General features: G+C 42.4%; 1 protein-coding gene across 1 annotated transcript in view; it reads right to left on the bottom strand.

The window, feature by feature from the left end:
* Nucleotides 1–25,319, bottom strand: part of LOC135545104 (collagen alpha-1(XXVII) chain B-like) — a 144,044-nt gene that overhangs the window by 30,006 nt on the left and 88,719 nt on the right. The window contains exons 14-28 of the mRNA XM_064972744.1: nucleotides 23,670–23,714; nucleotides 22,887–22,940; nucleotides 22,691–22,735; nucleotides 22,139–22,192; nucleotides 21,971–22,024; nucleotides 20,850–20,903; nucleotides 16,185–16,238; nucleotides 14,479–14,532; nucleotides 14,236–14,280; nucleotides 7,346–7,399; nucleotides 6,965–7,009; nucleotides 6,701–6,754; nucleotides 4,928–4,981; nucleotides 3,444–3,497; nucleotides 2,046–2,099 (exon numbers count right to left, since the gene is read on the bottom strand). Coding sequence (XP_064828816.1) covers nucleotides 2,046–2,099; nucleotides 3,444–3,497; nucleotides 4,928–4,981; nucleotides 6,701–6,754; nucleotides 6,965–7,009; nucleotides 7,346–7,399; nucleotides 14,236–14,280; nucleotides 14,479–14,532; nucleotides 16,185–16,238; nucleotides 20,850–20,903; nucleotides 21,971–22,024; nucleotides 22,139–22,192; nucleotides 22,691–22,735; nucleotides 22,887–22,940; nucleotides 23,670–23,714 — 774 coding nt within the window. The remainder of the gene's footprint in view (nucleotides 1–2,045; nucleotides 2,100–3,443; nucleotides 3,498–4,927; nucleotides 4,982–6,700; nucleotides 6,755–6,964; nucleotides 7,010–7,345; nucleotides 7,400–14,235; nucleotides 14,281–14,478; nucleotides 14,533–16,184; nucleotides 16,239–20,849; nucleotides 20,904–21,970; nucleotides 22,025–22,138; nucleotides 22,193–22,690; nucleotides 22,736–22,886; nucleotides 22,941–23,669; nucleotides 23,715–25,319) is intronic.

The raw sequence follows: 25,319 nt of genomic DNA, 5'->3' as shown, positions 1-25,319 counted from the left end.
CAGTGACTGCCTGCAGGGAGAAACTTTGTAGCGGGGCAAGGGAAGAAGAGGGAGAAGCATTGGGGATAGTCGCATTAGAAGGGGTGGGAGATGAGGAAATGTTGGACAGGCAAGGAGGCATGGCTGAGTCAAATAAGAATCCTGGCTTAAATGAAGTGGTGATTAAAGAGCTCAGCCATGTGCTTCTTGTCAGTAACGACCACATCAACTTTAAAGGACATGGGCAGCTGTGAGGAGGAGGGTTTATTCTCCAGGTCTTTAACAGTTTTCCAGAACTTCTTGGGGTTAGACCCATAGAGAGAGAACTGCTCCTTAAAGTGACTAACTTTGGCCTTCCGAATAGCCTAAATGCACTTATTTCTCATTTGCCTGAACGAGAGCCAGAGTATGCGTGTGCTGAGCATTTTGCCAAATGGAATTCTTGAAGTGGAGTAACTCGACTCACGGTCGAACCAGGGGCTGAAACTGTTTTTAATTAAAATTTTCTTTATGGGGGTGTGTTTGTTAACAATACCACTGAAAATATAAAAAAGAAGGTCCAAGCGTCTTCGACAGAGGGGATCAAGCTGATTCTATACCATTTTACAGAGGCCAGTTCATGAAGGAAAGCTTGCTCATTAAAGTTTTTTAGCAAGCGTCTATGACAAATCAGGACAGGTCGTTTCACTGAGCAGCCACTACGAACACGGGCTATAAAACAGTGATCACTAAGGTCATTACAGAAAACACCAGACATATACCTATCAGGATTATTTGTAGGATAACATCAAGAAGATTAGCCTTTTCTGGGTGCTTGGAGTCATACCTTGTCGGATTGGTAATAATCTGAGAAAGATTTGGGGATTTCCATTGCTTTAGGACTAGGTCAGGTGCTTTAAGCATGTCGCAGTTTATGTAATCTAGCAGGACAAATTCAGACTTGGTGTAAGGGGCCAAGAGAAGTTAGGGCAGGTAGGGTACAGGCCGGTGCTGATGGAGGACGATGGCACCCAGCAACAGTCAACAAAGAGCTATTTGAAAGTTTAATACATAAAACCAGCAAATTAAATTGTTTGGGGAAAGATTTGGTGGAGACAACCGAGCACTGAAGGTGATCCTTGGTAAAGAATGCCACTCCCCCAACTTAGGAAGAACTGTCTTGCCGAAAAAGGTTATAACCAGAAAGGTTAACATCAGTATTCAAAACACTCTTCCTTAGCCACGTCTCAGTAAAGACCAACACATCTGGATTGGAGCTGTGAACTCACACTTTCAATTGATCAATTTTAGGTAATAAGCTTCTATTGTTAAGGTGCAGAAAACCCAGGCTTTTACGGGAGCAGAAATCAGTGAAGCAGATATCAGAGCACAAGCAACTGTAGATGGGCCAGGGTGTACATGCACATTTCCCGATATCATCAACAGTAATACAATCAAGGCACGGCATAGGACAGGGTTGATTTATGACATCTGAATGTGCATCAGATGGCAACAAGATCATATTGTACAGCAATTTCATCAGGTAACATGAATACAAAGCCGGCGAGAAGTGGTTAGAATGGGATGGGAGGCCAAAAGTATGTGTAACCAATAGAGAGTCAGAGTCCCGAGTGTGGGAACAAACATAGTCTGTCCCACGGTTGGGTAAAGAAAGTTCGTAGTAAAAGCATGCAGGAGTCATGAGACAAATAGCAAAATGCACAATAATTTAAAAAATATATATAACGACTTGGGGCTAGGCATTGTAAGTTCAGAGACACTCTGAACTTAACAATATTGACAGGCCAATATGCTGTGATAATGTATTTAGCCTACTGCCCAAACCTCATTCGTACAGAACTGTTTTATTCGGTTAATGTTCCAGTTTTTAAGTCATGTTAAAAAAAAACTATCTGAGCGGTAGATTTCAGCTTGCTTTTTGACTGCGAAAGTGATCTTGGCTCAGAAAAGGTTGGTGACCACTGATCCACGTCAATGCCACCTTGTGTTACACAGCAAGTTCATAACAACCATAGCAATTCATAGCAGAAAGTACCGATGCTTAAAGAGGAAACCTCATTCCTTACCCTCCTGCCTTTGATTCCTCTGATCCCACCGAGACCCCTTGATCCGGCTTGGCCCTGCAGGAGGAAGAACATTACAACACAATTAGATGACGGAAGGCAATAACGTTACAACACTCACTGAGACGAGTTGCAGGACTGACTAATGAGAGTTGGACTGGGTCTCCAGGATGCTAGTGAATGCCATTCATCCCTATCATGACCAAAGAGCTGAGATCATGCACTTGAAGGACATGTGTTATAGTCATGCTTGTAAAAGAGATTCTATTGATGTCCTTTTCAAAGAACACCTGGTTAGAAGTTGAAGAGTATGTTTCACCTTTTTAGAGTAAAGTACTCGCCTGCTGTCTTCCGTGCAGTTTGCTAAAGCACTCTGAGACAGTCCGGCATGTCTTGCCACAACTTGTGTGATGTCAGTGCACGGCGTAAAGAGACTAGAGACATGTAGACATGCTATAAAGGCAAAAGGGTGGGAGCTGCATTCGCTTTAGCCAGAGGAACTAAAGAAACGTTTACAGCTGCCTGTTTGAGTGAATGACTGTCACTCTCACTCCCCATCAACAGAGGTATGTGCTCGGAGGAATTTCTCCCAACCGCCCCTTTGTGTGAAAAACTCTTGTCTTTGGTCTCCAAATGAGCGAAGAGTAAAAAGGACTGAGCGGTGTTACTATATGGGCCTCGTTACAGACCTTTATTGGCTATGTTTACGTAGCTGGATTCCAAACAAGAAAGGCAACAGACCTTTGAGGAGCCAGAATGGGTAGTAGACTTAGAGTTCTAGTCTGACCTTGAAAGACACTTTAATAAACTACACTCACTCTATGCTAAGCTGATGTGCCAAATAGAACACAAGTTCTAACTTGAAGTCTCATTCAGTTTGTGATTCAGTTTCTGTTTACAGCAGTGATGTCTTGCTTCTGAGTTCATTCTGCCATGCTTTATTTTATTTTATTTAACTTTTATTTAACTCGGCAAGTCAATAAATTCTTATTTACAATGACGGCCTACTCCAGCCAAACCCGAACGGCGCTGGGCCAATTGTGCACCGCCCTATGGGACTCCCAATCACAGCCAGATGTGATAGAGCCTGGATTCGAACAGGTACCATAGTGACACCTCTTGCACTGAGATGCAGTGCCTTAGACCGCCAAATGCAAATGACAAAGGATGTTATTTTAGAGTAGTGTTGGTGTGACGGGGTTTGTTCTTGTAAATCTAGAGGGCACAGGACGTTTAAAATGTTACCATAACCTTATGGGCCGGTTTGAAAGACCCGTTTTAAGACTGCTCCATGGACAACAACAAAAATCTCCATTGAAAGTTGTTTTTAGTCCAGGATTAGGCTTAATATGGGTCCGGGAAACCAGTCCCAGAAAGGTAAAGTGAGCAGGCTTTACTTACTGGTATCCCTAGAGGTCCAGAGGGGCCACACTCTCCAGGAGTTCCGGGATGACCCTGATAGACAGACAGAACACCACAACACCATGAAGACATCCATCATACTTCAAACCCATTTAACCCCTTTTTTTACATACTCTAAATAATACTGAAAGTGAACTGGTGACTATTGACAATATGTTGTCTGTTCAACAATTTTGATGTAATGTATCTATTCTTAGCCTGCATGATGTGGCTGACTGGACAGTTTGTTAGTTTAGGTACGGAGTTATACTGTATCTGGCCTACTCCAGTTCTCCTCAATAGCTGCATCATTATGTCTGTTGTCATACAATAAACAGCTTGAGTAAAAACAACTAAGTTGACTGAGAACACATTCTCATTTACAGCAACAACCGCGGGAATAGTTACAGGGGATAGGAGGGGGGATGAATGAACCAATTGGAAGCTGGGGATCATTAGTTGGCCATGATGATATGTGGGCCAGATTGGGAATTTAACCAGGACACCGGGGTTAACACCCCTACTCTTACAATAAGTGCCATGGAATCTTTAGTGACCACAGAGAGTCAGGACACCTGAAGATATATACAAGTAATTGCCAAAATAAAGGAAACACCAACATAAAGTGTTTTAATTGGGCTTGGGCTACCACTAGCCAAAACAGAGTCAATGCGCCTTGGCATAGATTCTACGGAGGGATGCGACACCATTCTTCCAGCAGAAATTCCATAATTTGTTGTTTTGTTGATAGTGGTGGAAAACACTGTCTTAGGCACCACCCCAGAATTTCCCATAAGTGTTAAATTGGTTTGAGATCTGGTGACTTATCAAACCATTCAGTGACCAATCGTGCCTTGTGGATGGGGGCATTGTTATACTATGGGGGCATAGCTATGGCAGTCAAAATAATGGCCAAAATAATGGCCAGCCCAAAATGTTTATACATGGCCCTAAGCATAATGGGATATTAATTGCTTTTAATTAAATCAGGAACCACACCTGTGTGGAAGAACCTGCTTTCAATATACGTTGTATCACTCACTGTTTCCATTATTTTGGCAGTTACCTGAAGATGCAAACAATATGGCACCTCCAGCTGTCTTTCAGCTGTGTAAGCAAATGTTTCTGCTTTTACCATATTGGGTATTGAGTTGAGAGGCTTGTAATTGAGATTAGATATAAAAATAACTTATTTGGAAACTTCTGCACACTTAGATCCAACATAAATACTCTTCTCGCTACAGTTCATCTCAATATGAAGTCGGCCAGTATGACCTAACAAAAACGTAATTTCATACAAGTTATACAAGCTCAATACATAACTCTTTTTCAGTGATACCTATCTTAGTACCCCATTCCTTATCGCCAAGCCCCCCCCACATGACACCCTGTCCTAACCCTAGACCCCCACATGGAACATTACCCGACCCATATAGAGTTGAATGCCCCTTGGAAGACAGACGGGGTCCAGACTTACTCCTTACCATCGCCCCCTTTTCCCCTGGTGGTCCAGGCAAGCCCATCTCCCCACGGTCCCCCTGGGAAAACAAGCATAACTATAAGAACCCTGTATTACATAAGTAAGGCCAGGAGTTTTTCCTGACCACGACCTGACTAGGAAAAACTCTGGGCCTGGAGTTAGTCCTAGTCAGGTCACAAGTTCAGGGGAAACCCAGAGTAATAGTTACATTGCCTTCAGAATGTATTCATAACCCTTGACTTATTCCACACCTTGTTGTGTTACAGCCTGAATTCAAAATGGATTAAATCTTCTTTTTTTCCCCTCACCCATCGCCACACAATAGCCCAAATTGACAAAGTGAAAACATGCTTTCAGAATTATTTGCACATTTATTGAAAATTCAATACAGAAATAATCAATTTACATAAGTATTCACACCCCTGAGTCATGTTAGAATCACCTTTGCCAGTGATTACAGCTGTGAATCTTTCTGGGTAAGTCTAAGAGCTTTGCACACCTGAATTGTACAATATTTGCACATTATTATTTTTAAAATCCTTCAAGCTCTGTCAAGTTGGTTGTTGATCATTGCTAGACAGCCATTTTCAAATCTTGACAGATTTTGAAGCCTATTTAAGTCAAAACTGTAACTATGCCAACTATGCCACCACAGGAGCATTCAATGTCATCGTGGTAAGCAACTCCAGTGTATATTTGGCCTTGAATTTTAGGTTATTGTCCAGCTGAAATGTTCATTTGTCTCCCAGTGTCTGTTGGAAAGCAGACTGAACCAGGTTTTCCTCTAAGATTTTGCCTGTGCTTAACTATATTCCATTTATTTTTACTCCGTCGTCCTTGCCGTGACAAGCATATACATAACATGATGCTGCCATCACCATGCTTGAAAATATGAAGAGTGATACTCAATGATGTGTTGTTAGATTTGCCCCAAACATAACTCTTTGTTATCAGGTTCAAGTTATTTCTTTGCCACATTTATTGCAGTTTTACTTTAGTGCCTTATTGCAAACAGGATGCATGTTTTTGAATATTTTTATTCTGTACAGGCTTCCCTCTTTTTACTCTGTCATTTAGGTTAGTATTGTGCAGTAACTACAATGTTGTTGATCCATCCTCAGTGTTCTCCTTTCACAGCCATTAAACTCTGTAACTGTTTGAAAGTGTTTTCCTTTGTTTGTATCTTTGTATTGACTGGATGTATTGATACACCAAAGTGTAATTAATAACTTCACTATACTCAAAGGGATATTCAATGTCTGCTTTTTTCAAATGTATTTTTTACATTTTAAATCACATAACACTATTATTGCACAGTGAGTTCCTGCAATGTATTATGTGACTAGTTAAGCACATTTGTACTTCTGAAGTTGTTTAATACTTTGACTCAAGACATTTCAGCTTGACATTTTTTTAAATACATTTCTAAACATTTTGAAAAACATAATTCCACTTTGACATTATGGAGTATTGTGTGTTGGACAGTGACCCAAAAATCTCAATTTAACAAAATGTGAAAAAAGTCAAGAAGCTTTCTGAAGGCACTGTAAATCTCAAGACATCAACAGGAAGCAATCCCAGCAGGCAAAACTGGTTGAAATTGCTTCATTAGAACCAGATTACAACTGTCTGCAATAGCATAATCTCAACCAGTTTAGCACGCTGGGAAAGTAGAACAATAACATATATGAATCAGAATCTCTTTCAATATGGCAACATAAGATATATGACATGAGAAGTCCTCCTGTAATGTCTAACGTAAAGATGCACATCTAACCTTTTCTCCTGCTAGGCCTGTCTCCCCATTAGGCCCGATAAAACCCACAAGTCCCTATAGACAGCAACACAGGAAAAGACAGTCAAAGTCCTGTACTTACACCATTCCCTTTGGAGCAGTGGGGCAAAAGCAAAACACAAACTCACACACACACAGAGTACAGTAAACAAACAGAGAGAGAGAGAGACTCCGAGTACACAGTACACACACACACACAGAGTAAAGTAAACAAACAGTGAGAGACAGAGAGAGAGAAGCCTTTACCCTCTCTCCAAGCTTTCCGACCTCTCCAGTTATTCCCGTCTCACCCTGTAGCAGAAGACAGAATTAGCATTTCATTCATTTAATTCTGAATCAACAGATTCAGACCTTTTTAAAGCTCAGAACAGCCAGAGAGAATGTGGTGAGAGGGCAGTTCACCTGGTAGTAGAAAATGTATGTCAAATTTACACAGTTAAATAAGACTTTACAGGTTGGGATAAAGAGAGACAGAAAGAGAGAAACAGGCCAAGAGAGACAAAGAGAAACAGGCAGAGAGAGCATGGGAGACCATGTTTAACGACAGTGATAGTGATAGACTCAGGCAGATGGCGAGAGAGAGACACTCAGCCAGTTGAATGGTGCATCATTTTAATAGGATCTGACCTTCAATCCTTCGGTTCCTGTTTCCCCCGGGAATCCATGCCTTCCAGGTCTGCCCTGAACAGAAGACAAACATGAACCATAGTACAGTACTTCATCAGATTCAGAGTGATTAATAGTCACATGTACAGGGTTGCAGGTGTGATTGCAGGGTACAGTGAAAATCTTAGACTCCGAGCTCATGAAGGACTAATTTTAATAAAATAATGAAAATGGCAATAAGAAAAACAGTCTAAATAGAAATAGCAGTAATATACACATCATAACAACTGTTGCAGTGATGAATAAATAAATGTCCATTGGGGGGAGGCAGAGTAGTGACTGTTAAAGGGGGGGGGGGAGAAAATCCATATGGGGAGTAGTAGGGGGAGGGGCGAACAGGTAGCTGACTAGTGGTGGCTATTCAGCAGCCTGATGGTCTGAGGGTATAAACTATTGGCCAGTCTTCCAGTTTTTTGCGATGATGCTCCTGTACTACCCGTGTCAGATTGATTGAAGTGGGGAGAACAGGGCATGGCTTGGGTAGCTGGGGTCCCTGATGATCTTCTTGGCCTTCCTGCAACACCTGGTGTTGTAGGTGTCCTGTAGGGCAGGCAGTGTGCACCCAATGGTGCGTTCAGCTGCAAGAATCACACTCTGAAGCGCATTGCGGTTCACAGTGGTGGAGTTGCCACCCTAGGCTGTGACGCAGCCTAACAATATGCTCTCGATGGTGCTCCTGTAGAACACTGAGGGCCCTCATGGACAGGCTGAATTTCTTCAGAATCCTGAGTTTGAAGAGTCGCTGTCGTGACTTCTTCACCACGGTGTCCATGTGGTTACATAATTAATTGTAACGATGTGCGCTGAGAGTCGGGAAGCAAGTTCAAGGAGTGAGTTTTAATAAAATAAAATAAACCACAACATAATACAAACAAGAAACACTAACAGCACATAGACATGAATCTTAAACAAAAACAATGACACCTGGGGAAGGAACCAAAGAGAGTGACATATATACTGCAGGTAATCAAGGAGGTGATGCTGTCCAGGTGAGTCTGATGGTGCGCAGGTGCGCATAACGATGGTGACAGGTGTGCGACCGGTCGCCTCTGCTTCTGTGACCGGTCGCCTCCGCTTAGACAGAAACCTAACAAACCGGCTGAGGCGTGAGGGCCTGATGAGCCAGCTGAGATCTCCCCGGTTGCTTCAGTCAAGGCACGGGAACCTGTTCACCAACTGAGGCATGGGAGCCTATCGTGCCAGCTGATGTATGGAAACCCGTCGAGCCAGTTGAGGCAGGAGAACCCAACAAACCAGCCGAGGCCTCCCAGGTAGCTCCGGTTCGGACACCCGGATCCGATATCACCTCCAAAAACAAAACAATCTAATAAAAATCACCCCCTGATGCTTCCGTTTGGTGATGTGTCATTCTGTAACGATGTGCACGGAGAGTCGGGAAGAAAGTTCAGGGAGTGAGTGTTTTGATAAAATAAACAGAACCAAAGGGAGTGACATACAGTTGAAGTCGAAAGTTTACATACACATAGGTTGGAGTCATTAAAACTGGTTTTTCAACCACTTCAAAAATGTCTTGTTAACTAACTATAGTTTTGGCAAGTCAGTTAGGACATCTACTTAGTGCATTAACACAAGTAATTTTTTGTTTAGACCTCCACAAGTCTGGTTCATCCTTCGGAGCAATTTCCAAACACCTGAAGGTACCTCGTTCATATGTACAAACAATAGTACGCAAGTATAAACACCATGGGACCATGCAGCAGTCAAACCGCTAAGGAAGGAGACGCGTCTCTTTGAGATGAATTTACTTTGGTGCGAAAAGTGCAAACCAATCCCAGAACAACAGCAAAGGACATTGTGAAGATTCTGGAGGGAACAAGTACAAAATTAGCTATATTCACAGTCCTATATCGACAGAACCTGAAAGGCCGCTCAGCAAGGAAGAAGCCACTGCTCCAAAACGACCATAAAAAAAGCCAGACTACAGTTTGCAACTGCACATGGGGACAAAGATCGTACTTTTTGGAGAAATGTCCTCTAGTCTGACGAAACAAAAATAGAACTGTCTTGCCATAATGACCATCATTATGTTTGGAGGGAAAAGGGGGAGGCTTCCAAGCCAAAGAACACCATCCCAACCGTGAAGCAAGGGGGTGGCAGCATCATGTTGTGGGGGTGTTTTGCTGCAGGAGGGACTGGTGCACTTCACAAAATAGATGGCATCATGAGCCAGGACAATTATGTAGATATATTGAAGCAACATCTCAAGACATCAGTCAGGAAGTTAAAGCTTGGTCGCAAATGGGTCTTCCAAATGGACAATGACCCCAAGCATACTTGCAAGCAAAGTTGTGGCAAAATGGCTTTAGGAAAACAAAGTCAAGGTATTGGAGTGGCCATCACAAAGCCCTGACCTCAATCCCATATAAAATCTGTGGGCAGAACTGTGTGTGCGAGCAAGGAGGCCTAGAAACCTGACTCAGTTACACCAGCTCTGTCAGGAGGAATGGGACAAAATTCACACAACTTATTGTGGGAAGGTTATTGAAGGCTACCCTAAACATTTGACACAAGTTAAACAATTTAAAGGCAATGCTACCAAATACTAATTGAGTGTATGTAAAGCTCTGACCCACTGGGAATGAAAGAAATAAAAGCTGAAATAAATAATTCTCTCTACTATTATTCTGACATTTCACATTTTTAAAATAAAGTGGTGATCCTAACTGACCTAAGACAGGGAATTTTTACTAGGATTAAATGTCAGAAATTGTGAAAAACTGAGTTTAAATGTATTTGGCTAAGGTGTATGTAAACTTCCGACTTAAACTGTATATGGGGCAGGTAATAAAGGAGGTGATGCATTCCAGGTGAGTCTGATGACGCGCAGTTGTGCGTAATGATGGTGACTGGTGTGCGTCATAACGAGGAGCCTGGTGACCTAGAGGCCGGAGAGGGAGCACACGTGACATTAATCATCTCTGAGATATGTACGCCATGGCGGCCCCGTTGTTGAGTATGGGGGCGTGTCCAGCCTGGTTCCTCCTGAAATCCACAATTAGCTCCTTTGTTTTGCTAACATTGAGGGAGACTTTACTTGGCACCACACCGTCAGAGTGCCTGGCTCCTCCTTGTAGGCTGCCTCGTTGTTGTTGGTAATCAGGCCTACTACCGTCGTGTTGTAAGTAGAACCACAGTATTGTACCTTACAGTCACTACTACCAAATCTACATTACTACACATAATACGGTAAGTAGAACCTAGATTCAAGACTTGATGTGTGTCTGAATTGATATTTGCAAATGAGGAAGTTTGCAATGATGCTTTCATACACCTCCATTGTGTGTCCAAGACGTGTCCCCTTATGGACTAATTCGTATACTGTCTTATCTTCCTGAAACCAGTGTGTGACATGATTAATGTCTTTATTATTTAGAATGAGTGATAAGAAAACATTCCAAAAGGTTATTAAGAGCGCCAACAAAGCACTCAGCTTTTATACAAATTTGGTGGAATGTCTTCCGCTATTGTCAAAGTTTAACATGCAAAAAAATCTGTGATACTTTTGTATGGTTTTTGCTAAAGCCTTTTTCCTGGCCGAGAGTAGAAACGTCCCTATCCCACTCTATATTTTTCAACGACTCATAAACAATTCAGCATCAAAGTTCCCTAATGCGTTACAGTATTAAAGGCCCAATGCAGACATTTTTACAATAATATGAAATAATTTCTGGGTAACAAATAAGTACTTTACTAACTAGGTTTCTTTCCATCCACAGTTTTTATGAGAGTAAAGTCATACCGCATAAAAAAATAAATCTCGACAGCTGTGATGGAAACAGGAACTTTGGATACTTTTTCAGAAATGCCAACAGATAATTTGTTCGTTTGACACGGTGGGAACTTTTTGTGTCTGTAAAATGTACCATGCGATAAATGGCGATGGAAAAGCCTTTATGATGATTATTATATTAATATTTGCACATGTCGCTGTAAACTTGGAGTCACACAATGGTATGGTGTGTCATCCTGCCACCATGACTTGGGAAACAATGCAATTTACTGTATTGGGCTATAGATGTAAGTTATGATGAACTTCACAGGGTGGTGAAACTGCACGGTGATGAGCTTGATGCTCCGGGGGTCTTATTCTGGTGACATGATGGTCAATGCTTGACTACTGTATGACAAATAAAAACATTCTTGCACCTATCCATTCTAATCTCATCATGTATACTAGCCGCCTGCACTGTATCTGCAAACTGCTGGCTGGAGCGCAGGTGCCAAGACCAGAGTCGGCACATTTGCAATTTAATGCACCAGTTTTTCTGACAAAACTATTGGTAACTCAGCCTCCAGTATTTATGCTGCAGTAGTTTATGTGTCGGGGGCTGGAGTCAGTTTGTTATATCTGGAGTACTTGTCCAATTCGGTGTCCTGTGTGAATCTAAGTGTGCGTTCTCTAATTCTCTCCTTCTCTCTCTCAGAGGACCTGAGCCCTAGGACCATGCCCCAGGACTACCTGACATGATGACTCCTTGCTGTCCCCAGTCCACCTGGCCGTGCTGCTGCTCCAGTTTCAACTGTTCTGCCTTATTATTATTCGACCATGCTGGTCATTTATGAACATTTGAACATCTTGGCCATGTTCTGTTATAATCTCCACCCGGCACAGCCGGAAGAGGACTGGCCACCCCACATATGCTCTCTCTAATTCTCTTTCTTTCTCTCTCTCGGAGGACCTGAGCCCTAGGACCATGCCCCAGGACTACCTGACATGATGACTCCTTGCTGTCCACAGTCCACCTGGCCGTGCTGCTGCTCCAGTTTCAACTGTTCTGCCTTATTATTATTCAACCATGCTGGTCATTTATGAACATTTGAACATCTTGGCCATGTTCTGTTATAATCTCTACCCGGCACAGCCAGAAGAGGACTGGCCACCCCACATAGCCTGGTTCCTCTCTAGGTTTCTTCCTAGATTTTGGCCTTTCTAGGGAGTTTTTCCTAACCACCGTGCTTCTACACCTGCATTGCTTGCTGTTTGGGGTTTTAGGCTGGGTTTCTGTACAGCACTTTGAGATATCAGCTGATGTACGAAGGGCTATATAAATACATTTGATTTGATTTGATTTAGTGTTGAAAATGCGATGGAAACACATTGAATTTCAGATAAAAAAATTTAAACAAAAGCGAATAAGAAAATGTTGTGTTCACTACCTCATTGCACACAGTTTGGTGGAAACACAGCACTGGTGGGAAAATGCAAATGTTTTCTTAATGCAGATTTTAGAATATTCTGAAAATCTGTCGACAATTGTATGGAAACCTAGCTACTTACATTTACATTACATTTACATTTAAGTCATTTTAAAATGGGCAAAAATATTTTTTTTTACCAAAAAACTACTTCTCAAGCAAGAACTTTGCTAGGACTGTCTGGGAGTGGTCTGAGTGGGGAGGAGAAATTGGCAGAGAGGTTTGGAATTGGCCTATTAACCAATTTCCTGCATGTTGATGTCATCATGGAAAGGCAAACTTTCTGTGCATGCAAACCTGCTGATTAGAAGGTCTTGTATTGCATTTTCAACCAGCAATTATCAGGAAATAACACGGATCACATTTCTTCACACTGTTACAGTCTTAGTTTCATCAGCTGTTATGATATTTAAACACAGGAAAACATCATTTTGACTGCACTGGGCCTTTAAACTATAATTGGATCAAATGTGTTATGTGTTATATTGAATCAGTATATTCAGTTCGTTGTGGTTTCCATCTTTTGAAGATGGCAGTTTAGAATCCTCTGTTATTTAATGTGCTTAGTCAGATGTATGAACTTCGGGTGACTCCAGATTAACTCTCTATTCAGGCTATGATGGATGCAAATTGGATGTCTCTGCAGGAAGATGCAGTACGGTGGAATCCAAGGCTACTGTCTACATCCCAAATGGAACCCTATTCCCTATATAGTGCACTATTTTTGACCAGGGCCACTAGACCCCTGGTCAAAAGTAGTGCACTTTATAGGGAATAGGGTGCCATTTGGGATGCAAACACTAACTGACACAATCAGAGGTTTGGCTTTCAGACCTAGCTTAATGGATCTAGGAGAAGAGAAAGAGAGAGTCTATCCTCATAGATATCCAGATGTTTATGATTATTTAGAGTAAGGAATGGGAAATCTATCTGTCTACGTTGGAGGAGTTTGACTTAACAAGCTCACAAAATATTAGGCAAGAGAGATCGAAGAGTTATCATTTCACAACAGCCATTCCAACTGACGTTTTTTTAAATAAAATGTTCAGTATTTTAATGAGGCTTGACATTTACTATCAGTGTTTAGCAAAATGGCAGCGTTCCAAAAGCAACAACTTTAAAAATGAATGCAGGAAGCAGATATTTGGACAGTTTCTTATTTCAAAGAAATCATAATTCTCTAACTGGGATAGCTGACTAGGTGCATAAATGAGTGACTTTATTTTCATTGGTTTAAAACCATAAAGCTTTGTTTTTTATAATCCCATCTCTTCCAATGGTGTTGTTTTTGTATCACAGATGAGCACCATGTGGTGGTAGCACAGCAATTTTACTGACCAAACCGTTGCCACAAATGCACAATAAGCGTTGAGCCATCTATCAAAATAGATTTTCTGCACAATAGACTGACAGCAAGCCAAGTGCTGCTGGTATGTAGCTAACCAGATCATAGTGATTCAGCTGGATTTAAACACGGACTGCAGCAAATTGCCTCCCATTCTGAAGTGCCATTGTTATGAAACAGGCTTTTTGATGGTGGAGATGAACATTTGGGTGTTTTCATGTGCTGAGTGACCCATATTGTGTTTTCTGACTTCCTTGTTTTGGTTCTGAGCTGTCCAATTAGCACTCACCTCTGGTCCTGTTGACCCAGGTGGTCCCAGTGGCCCCTCATCACCCTGGAAAACAATATGGAGACAGAGGGTCAAGGCAGGGACAAAAGCACTATGCATAAAAAAAACACTTTGTATTTTCTCTGGGCTATGTGTCAATGCCAGATTTCTGTCTTATCTCTTACATACATTCTACATACATAGCCAAAGTAAGACTAAATCTTGACATGTTTAGTAAATACAGAACACTAAAGACAATCCCACCTCTAGTCCAGCAGTTCCTCTAGGCCCTGGTAATCCTCTGTTCCCTGGCTTCCCCTGAGGAGAATGATACAGAATGTTAGATTGCATAAGGAACCCATGTTGCTATCCATGATGCACCACTGGCAGTAAAACAGGACTGGTCCCCAGCAGTCACCATAGTCCCCAGAAAAGGCCTCAAAGGTCCATGCGCCTGCTCTTTGCCACCCACCGTTCTTTGTATTCACTAAAAACCAACTGAACCTCCCAGACCACTTCTCAACACTTGCTCATAGAAGTGCTTGATCCAGCCGACTACGCCAAATGAGGATGTTAAAACCACTTAAAGCTAGGGGGCAGAATTGTCACTTTTGGATAAATTGCGTGACCAATATCAACTTCCTGCTACTCATGCCAAGAATATAAGCATATTATGCATATTATTCATATATTTGGATAGAAAACACTGAAGTTTGTAAAACTGTTTGAATCATGTCTGTGAGTATAACAGAACTTATGTAGCAGGCAAAACCCAGAGGACTAACTGATGAGATTTCCCCCCCTCTCTGTACCCTATATTGTCTTTGCCATTGGATATTTTATAGGAACCTATTTTCAGTTCCTACCGTTTCCACTTTAAGTCGCCAGTCTTTGGAATATGATTGAGGTTATTTGTGTTATGAAGAAGTAGGCCAACTCGGAACTGGGGACACTTTGTGAGTTGCGTAAGATGTGAGAAGCAGTGCTGGTTTCTTTTTTTATTTTATTTTTATTTTACCTTTATTTTACTAGGCAAGTCAGTTAAGAACAAATTCTTATTTTCAATGATGGCCTAGGAACAGTGGGTTAACTGCCTGTTCAGGGGCAGAATGACAGATTTTGTACCTTGTCAGCTCGGGGATTTGAAATTGCAACCTTTCGGTTACTAGTCCAATGCTCTAACCACTAGGCTACACTGCCGCCCCGCTCTTTCCTGTATTGAATACAGATTGCCCCGTCTACAATTTCATCGATTATTAACATTTAAAAATACCTAACGTTGAATTACAAAAGTAATTTGGTAAATATTACAAAATATTTTGGTAAAGTTTATAGGCAACTTTTGAAATATTTTGTAGTGACGTTAAGTTTTTGTAAGCTGTTTATTTTTGGATCAAACGCGCTTTATAAATGGACATTTTCGATATATATGGACGGAATTAATCGAACAAAAGGACCAATTGTGATGTTTATGGGACATATTGGAGTGCCAACAAAAGGAGCTCGTCAAAGGTAATGCATATTTTATATTTTATTTCAGCGTTTTGTGTAGCGCCTGCTATGCTAGCTCCTTTGTTTACTGCTGGTGCAGATGGTGCAGGCTATCAGATAATAGCTTCTTATGCTTTAGCCGAAAAGCATTTTAAAAATCTGACATGTTGGCTGGATTCACAACGAGTGTAGCTTTAATTGAGTATCTTACATGTGTGATTTAACAAAAGTTTGAATTTTATAGCATTTTATTTGAATCTGGCACTCTGCATTTCCCCCAGCAATTGGCCAGTTGAGACGCTAGCGTCTCCCCTATCCATAAGAGGTTTTTAAGTACACAGCCAATGTTTTAAAACAAATGGTGTCGTTCTTACCGACCGCATTGCCATGAACTGTGTGAAGATAGAATCATCGCACCATCGGATATAAGACAATGGTACACTACTAGATACGCAGAAAGATAGTGCCAGTATACATACCTTTGGGCCTTCAGGGCCATTGTGACCTGGTGGGCCGATGTCTCCTGGGAAACCCTGTGGACAACCAGAGAACAGGTTGAATATAATCCATTACTCACCTCGTACTAGACAAAGATTTTTTTATTAACGAGTTGGACACAAAGGATTTACTTCAGACACCGGACAAAGCCCAAATCCCCATCATTCGCATGAAGAAGAGACTGAGATATAGGAGTTATAGGTCGGGGTGCCTTGTAAGAATCCGAAGGCGAGTGGGTAACCCGCTTCTACCATCAGTCATATTAGCCAACGTGCAATCATTGGATAATAAACTGCATGAACTCCGATCAAGACTTTCCTACCAACGGAACATTAAAAACTGTAATATCTTATGTTTCACAGAATCGTGGCTGAACGACAACATGGATAACATACAGCTGGCTGGGTTTTCCGTGCATCGGCAAGATAGAACATCTGCCTCCAGTAAGACAAGGGCTGGTGGTTTGTGTCTATTTGTCAATAACAGCTGGTGTACAAAATCAAATATTAATGAAGTCTCGAGGTTTTGCTCGCCTGAGGTAGAGTATCTCATGATAAGCTGTAGGCCACACTATTTACCAAGAGAGTTTTCATGTATATTTTTGCAGTCTATTTACCACCACAAACCAATGCTGGATCAGTATATGCTGTATAAGGTCATATGCTGTATAAGGTCATAAGCAAAAAATAAAATGCTAATCCAGAGGTGGCGCTACTAGTGGCCGGAGACTTTAATGCAGGGAAACTTAAATCAGTTTACCCTAATTTGTACCAGCATGTTACATGTGCAACCAGAGGAAAAATAATCTCTAGACCACCTTTACTCCACACACAGAGATGCGTACAAAGCTCTCCCTCACCTTCCATTTGGCAAATCTGACCATAACTATATCCCCCTGATTCATGCTTACTAACTAAAACTAAAGCAGGAAGTACCAGTGACTCGCTCAATACGGAAGTGGTCAGATGACGCAGATGCTAAGCTACAGGACTGTTTTGCTAGCACAGACTGGAATATGTTCTGGGATTGTTACGACGGCATCGAGGAGAACACCACATCACTCACTGGCTTCATCAATAAGTGCATCGATGACATCATCCCCACAGTGAGCGTACGTACATACCCCAACCAGAAGCCATGGATTACAGGCAATATCCGCACGGAGCTGAAGGGCAGAGCTTCCGCTTTCAAGGAGCAGGACTCTAACCCAGAATCTTATAAGAAATCCCGCTATGCCCTCCGACAAACAATTTGCAGTGATTGATGAATGCTAGTCGGATGTGGCAGGGCTTGAAAACTATTACAGACTACAAAGCCTGAGCTGCCCAGTGACACAAGCCTACCAGACGAGCTACAGTGGCAAGTAAAAGTATGTGAACTCTTTGGAATTACCTGGATTTCTGCAAACATTTGACATAAAATTTGATTTGATCTTCATCTAAGTCACAACAACAGACAAACACAGTGTGCTTAAACTAATAACACACAAATTATTGTATTTTTGTTGTCTAAATTGAATACATCATTTAAACAATCACAGTATGGGTTGGAAAAATTATGTGAACCCCCTAGTCTAATGACTTCTCCAAAAGCTAACTGGAGTCAGGAGTCAACTAACCTGGAGTCGAATCAATGAGACAACATTGGAGATTTTGGTTAGAGCTGCCCTGCCCCATAAAAAAACTCACAAAATTTGAGTTTGCAATTCACACGAAGCATTGCCTGATGTGAACCATGCCTCGAACAAAAGAAATCTCAGAAGACCTAAGATTAAGAATTGTTGCCTTGCATAAAGCAGGAAAGGGTTACAAAAGTATCTCTAAATGTCAGTCCACGGTAAATCAAATTGTCTATAAATGGAGAAATTTCAGCACTGTTCCTACTCTCCCTAGGAGTGGCCGTCCTGCAAAGATAACAGCAAGAGCACAGTGCAGAATGCTCAATGAGGTTAAGAAGAATCCTAGAGTGTCAGCTAAAGACTCACAGAAATCTCTGGAAGATGCTAACATCTCTGTTAATGAGTCTACAAAACATAAAACACTAAACAAGAATGGTGTTCATGGGAGGACACCATGGAAGAAGCCACTGCTGTCCCAAAAAAAACATTGTTGCACGTCTGAAGTTCGCAAAAGAGCACATGGATGTTCCAGCGCTACTGGCAAAATATTCTGTGGACAGATTAAACTAAAGTGGTGGTGTTTGGAAGAAACATACAGTACTATGTGTGGAGAGAAAAAAAGGCAAACCACACCAACATCACAACCTCATCCCAACTCTAAAGTATGGTGGAGGGAGCATCATGGGTTGGGGCTGCCATGCTGCCTTAGGGCCTGGACAGCTTGCTATCATCGATAGAAAAGGAATTCCCAAGTTTATCAAGACATTTTGCAGAAGAATGTAAGACTGTCTGTCTGCCAATTGAAGCTCAACAGAAGTTAGGTGATGCAACAGGACAACAGCCCAAAAGACAGAAGTAAATCAACAACAGAATGGCTTGAGTAGAATAAAATACGCCTGCTAGAGTGGCCCAGTCAGTCCTGACCTCAACCCGACTGAGATGCTGTGGCATGACCTCGAGAGTGGTTCACACCAGACATCCCAATAATATTGTGGAACTGAAACAGTTTTGTGAAGAGGAATGGTCCAAAATCCCTACTGACCGTTGTGCAGGTCTGATACGCAAATACAGAAAACGTTTGGCTGAGGTTCTTGCTGCCAAAGGAGGGTCAACATTTTATTAAATACAAGGGTTCAGATACTTTTTCCAACCTGCACTGTGAATGTTTACACAGCGTGTTGAATAAAGACATGAAAAAATATTGTTTGTGCATTATTAGTTTAAGCAGACTGTGTTTGTCTACTGTTGTGACTTAGATGAAGATCAGATAAAATGTTATGACCAATTTATGCAGAATTCCAGGTACTTCTCAAGGGTTCACATCATTTTTCTTCCCAATGTAAATTCCTTCCATGGTTGCTACGAGGCAAGCAACACTGAAGCATGCTTGAGAGCATCAGCTGTTCCGGACGACTGTGTGAGCATGATCTGCGTAGTCAATGTGATTAAGACATTTAAACAGGTCAAAATTCACAACCCTGCAGGGCCAAACGGATTACCAGGACATGTACTCCAGGACATGATCAACTGGCAAGTGTCTTCACTGACATTTTAAACCAGTCCCTGACTGAGTCTGTAATGCCAACATGTTTCAAGCAGTCACTGTGCCCAAGAACACCAAGGTAACCTGCCGAATTGACTTCCGACACATAGCACTCACGTCTGTAGTCATGAAGTGCTTTGAAAGGCTGGTCATGGCTCATATCAACACCATTAACCCAGAAACCTTAGACCCACTCCAATTTGCATAGCGGCCCAACATATCCACAGATGACGCAATCTCTATTGCACTCCACTCTGCCCTTTCCCACCTGGACAAAAGGAACCCCTACGTGAGAATGCTATTCATTGACTACAGCTCAGCGTTCAACACCATAGTGCCCTCAAAGCTCATCACTAAGCTAAAGACTCTGGGACTAAATGCCTCCCTGTGCAATTAGATCTTGGTCTTCCTGACGAGCCACCTCCAGGTGGTAAGGGTAGGTAACAACACAGCTGCCACATTGATCCTCAACACGGGGGCCCCTCAGGGGTGCGTGCTCAGTCCCCCCCCTGCACTCCCTGTTCACCCATGACTGCATGGCCAAGCACAACTTCAACACCATCATTAAGTTTGCCGTCGACACAACAATGGAAGGCCTGATCACCGACAACGATGAGAAAGACTGTAAGGAGGAGGTCAGAGACCTGGCAGTGTGGTGCCAGGATAACAACCTCTCCCTCAATATGATCAAGACAAAGGAGATGATTGTGGACTACAGAAAAAGAAGGACCCCCTCAGGAGACTGAAAAAAGTTGGCATGGGTCCTCAGATCCTCCAAAACTTCTACATCTGAGAGCATCCTGATAGTTTGCATCACCGCCTGGTACGGCAACTGCTCGGCCTCTGACCGCAAGGCACTACAGATGGTAGTGCGTACATTCCAGTACATCACTATGGCCAAGCATCCAGCCATCCAGGACCTCTATACAGGCGGTGCCAGAAGAAGGCCCTAAAAATTGCCAAAGATTCTAGCCACCCTAATTATAGACTGTTCTATCTGCTACCACACAGGAAGCGGTACCGGTGTGCCAAGTCTAGGTCCAAAAGGCTTCTTAACAGCTTCTACCCGAAATTCATAAGACTCCTGAACAGCTAACCAAATACCACCACCCCATTTTTACACTGGTGCTCCTCTTTGTTTATTACCTACTTATGGTCACTTTACCTCTACATATGTACATATTAACTCGACTAACCTGTTTCTCTGTACCGGTACTCCCTGTATATAGCCTCATTATGTTTTTGTAATTTTTTAAAATTGTTGCTCTTTAATTATTTGTCATTTTTTATTGTTTACTTCAGTTTATTTAGTAAATACTTTCTTAACACCTATTTTTTTCTTAACTGCCTAGTTGGTTAAGGGCTTGTGGGTAAGCATTTCACTGTAAGGTCTATCTATACCTGCTGTATTTGGGGCATGTGAGAAATTACTTTTGATTTGATATAGGTCATGTGTAATCTTTCCACCCACACACAGATCCTTACCTCTTGGCCAGGAGGGCCAGGTATACCATCAGGTCCTTGGTCACCGGTCACCCCCTAGGGGAGAGATTTCAAAAGTGATAACCTAGTAGAATACTTTACATAGTCCAAGGTACACAGATAGGTCTCTATTTAATGTTATTAAAAGTTAAATGACGACATTATAATGAAAACATTGTAACTTGAAGAGTTTTCACAATGTACCAGATGTTTGCATAATGTACGTTGTGTGGAAAATGTCCAGATCAAAGATAATGTTTTTGTAAAGATTAAATGTGAAAGTTAGTTGTCTAAATTGGATCTGAGTAAAATATAGACCTTGCCTCGTAACTAGTTACGCCCAGAGAACTTGCCCATTTCTGACCCTAGGGTATAAAACATGTGAGTTAAGAATAAATATTATGACTAGGTGACCACGAGCTGCAGCCAAGGTTCGATTAGTTGTAACCCCAAAACGCAACACGAGGTTGAAGGCGACAAAGGAACCTTTTAACAATCTATGCTAGGGTTGAGTAGTTGTGTCTAAGAGGGTGAATTCAAGCAGGACCACCCGGTTATTCTCTCCAAGGAATCATGGGTCTACACTGCTTTCATTCCCACACTGGAACCACTTATATGGCTGATTAGCCATCATCAGAAGACCCCTCTTTCAGAACAAGGGAGAGAAACAAGACCACTAAGAGAAAGGACACTACTATTGTGTGGACAATCAGAGTTACACCCGGTAACAACAGAAGTGTCACCATCAGTAATCAATAGCCTACACTATGTGTATGTGTATCTTATTTATCATTTTAGCTTGTTAGTAAATAAATAATCTTCTCAATTGTTGTGGACATATTTAGTTGGACTTTGTGCAGATTCCCAGATTATGCGACATTCAGAATGAGACTGTAGAGGAAATTAATTAATTAGTAACTGTTGTAAAATCGATATTCTGATATTCGTTGAGTTAATTTGGGAAATAGAATCTCAATAAAGCCAAACTTTCCCATGGTGCCCCAGGTTACTGAGTTAATAATTACCTGATTAATTTAATCACGTAATTATGAACAGTTAATCATTCGATGAACAGCAGTCGTCACATTAATCAATCCAACGCCACGACAGGTTAATGGACTCACCTGTTGCCCTGGTTTCCCTTGAACACCTAGCAACCCAGGTGAACCCTGGATACCCTGTAAAACAATGAGAGCACTTCTGTGAAAAGAAGTTATCCACAGTTAAAACCCAGACACAAAGACTCAGACGACAAACAACACCATCTGTCAGGTGGTAGCGGAGTGAAATACCTTGTCACCTTGGAATCCATTCTCTCCTTGCTCCCCTGGAAGACCAACTTCACCCTGAAGAATGAGAGGTTAGAAGGTTAAGAATACACTAACAAATGTACACTATAAATCCTCATCTCTATTGATGAGTACTATAGCCAGCTGTGGGCATGAGGCAGATCCAGTATGCCCAGTAGGCAGCTCTAGGGATGTCATCTGGTGACCTGTCGAGTGCAGATCTGCCATTGTTATACACGTGCTGTGCTCAGCAAATATGTGCATATTTACTAAGAAAAGCACACATTTCTCAGTAGCTTATACATATATGTGATACATGGAGCACATAGCAAGCCCAAGCTCTAAATTTGCAATGATTGATGATGAGTGTCATCTTGTAGGCTTCGGAAAGTATTTAAACTGTTCCTGAATCAGATTTCTAGAGATATCTGTAGTTTTACCACATGTAACCTCCTCCCCAGAGAGCCAGCTAGTGGACGAGACTATTTGGCATGCATAACTTGATCTGATGGTTTATTTACGTACAGTAGGCTAATAATGAGGTATTCAGATCACCTTATCACCTTTCAGTCCTGGTTCTCCTGGATTTCCTGGTACCCCCTGAAATTGAACCAATCACTGATGAGCAAACAGGCCTGGTGTTGCGCCGAGAGAAACCCCTCTTGAGATTATGACACCTGCATTGTATTACATTTACAACATTTTGTAACAGCATGTACAGTAGACGTGAGTAAAGCAGTAGGTCAGTTACCTTGAGTCCACATGGTCCTGGCAAACCCATCATCCCTAAAGGACCCATGTCTCCCTGCCACCAACAACACACAGAACACACACTTAGAACACTGTTGACGGAAATGCAGACCTACAGCTGTAGGACAATTATGTCATGCACATTCCTAACATATGTATACAGTAGTTATGTTGAATGATAGAGCAAGAGTATATGTCAAAATTTGGGACTTATATTTATCTGTTTATCATCAACAAGTCAAATTATAAACTGCATGGTTCGAGCCTTGCAATGCTGACAGTCGTGGTATATCAGACCGTTTACCACGGGTATGACACAACAGTCATTTTTACTGGTCTAATTACTTTGGTAACTAGTTTATAATAACAATAAGGCATCCCTGGGGTTTGTGTTATATGGCCAATATACCATGGCTAAGGTCTGTATCCAAGCAGTCCGTGTTGCGTCGTGCAAATGAACAGTCCTTAGCTGTGGTATATTGGCCATATATCTCCCCCCCCAGGCCTTATTGCTTAATTATAAACAGGCATCCCCAAACCAATCAGTGTCCTAGAGAGTGCAGTGGAGCAGAGAGTGACGGTGCACAATTAGAAAAAAAAGTGGTATCTAGAAACACAGAGGGTTTTACATGGAACCATGAAATGTTCTGCCTGGAAACAAAAAAGGGTTCTACCTGGAACCAAAAAGGTTCTACCTGTAAAGAAAAAAGGGTTCTCCTATGGGGACAGTTTTGGAACACTTTAATTCTAAGAGTGCACATGTCACATGGCTTTTTATACTCACAATGAGCCCGGGCACTCCATTAGGACCAGGGGCTCCCAGCTCGCCCTGAGAGAGAGAGAGAGAGAGAGAGAGAGAGAGAGAGAGAGAGAGAGAATTTCTCTCTAAGGTTATAGGCTCTATTCTAAACAAACACAGGCAGAAGAGAGGCACAGTGTTCCTTAAAGGAGGAAGGAAGGGGATAGACCCTAGCTCTCAGAATGTGTGTGTTGGTGTGTTGTTGTCCCCCCCCCCCTCCCCGTTTCTGTAATCTCCAGCTCCCATCTCGCGGGTCAGGGCAGGCTGATGAAAGGGGGGCTGGCGCGACACACAGAGAAGGGCTTGTTGTCCCCGGTAACTACCCCACTGCTACGTGTCATGCCCACATCCTCTCCAGGTAGAGAGAGAGAGAGATACTTGATCTGTGAACTGAAATAAAAAGAAAGCTGAGCAAGCTTGGAAAGAGCTAGTAAAGAAATCAGCAATAGAAAATCTAAATGGAGATTATATACCATAGAGATGTCTGCTCTCTTAAAGGCAAAGGAAAAATGTTAAAAGTAAAGTAAGGAGAGAATCACCCGAGACCTTGGTGGCAGACTTCTCAATACTATAGGGGAAGAAAACCACAATAAATCTCTTATTTCATACTGAGAGCCCCTCAGCCTGGCACCCTGTTGTGCACGAAATACCCAAAACATTGAAAAGATAACAATTAATGAGGACAAATTAATGAGGACAAACTGCCCCTGCCTCACCGTTAACGTTAATCATATCGGCACCATCATGGTCCAGGGAAAACAGCCTGAGGAAATTCCAGGAAGACTTATAGTCCCTAAGAGAAGAAGCAAAGGAGCAAGCAGCCTCTCCACAGATCACAATCCAGGAGAAGACAACCCCTCCAAGCCCTGACAGCAGACTCGTCTCTCTAAGACTCTCCTCCGACATCAAATCTTTCAGAAAGTCTATCTGTTCTGGAAAGAGACTTTTCTGAGTTCAGGGAGAAATCATTGACCTGCCAGAGCAGAAGCAGCCAAGCTGACAGAGGAAGACACCAGCCTGATGACTCAGGGGAATCAGCAGCCCAGTGACATCAGGGAGCAACAGTCAGCCACTAGAGAACTGGAGGAGGACAACCAGGCCCTCAGGATGTAAGTGCGTCGCCTGAGAGAGATGCTGGCCACCACTGTCGATCACAGCCTCCTGCAAGACCTGCAGAGAGAGCTAGAGGAGCTGGAGGAAGAGGTCATTAGGCACCAGCCCGGCCACACTGCCAGGAAAGAGTCATCAAGCTCTGGTTCCCCACCACATACACTGCCATGGAGTTGCTCTCAGAGGAGCGTCTGAAAGAGGCAGAACACATCCATATTTACTCCAGGACAAACAACGTGACAGCATGCAAGGACAACCTGGACAGAGCTCTGAGCCAAGTGGCTACCAAAGATTTTGCTTCAGCCAGAATCATCCGTGAGTCATCGACACCATCAACACAGAGGTATCACAGGCCTGTTCCACTCTGACAAAGGTGCATCTGGTGCATCACTAGGACATTCAACCTCATCACTTCTATGACCATGTGCACCTCAGCAAGAACAGAGTCAGGCTCTTCGCAAAAGCCCTGAAAGACACTGCTGGGAACAGGTCCCCCTCCAATACCCACACTAAGCCCAGAGACTC

Source organism: Oncorhynchus masou, chromosome 1 (assembly GCF_036934945.1).
Source record: "Oncorhynchus masou masou isolate Uvic2021 chromosome 1, UVic_Omas_1.1, whole genome shotgun sequence".
NCBI classification, from domain to species: domain Eukaryota; kingdom Metazoa; phylum Chordata; class Actinopteri; order Salmoniformes; family Salmonidae; genus Oncorhynchus; species Oncorhynchus masou.
The sequence above is the reverse complement of the archived record's forward strand: the minus strand, read 5'-3'. Positions and strand labels throughout refer to the sequence as shown.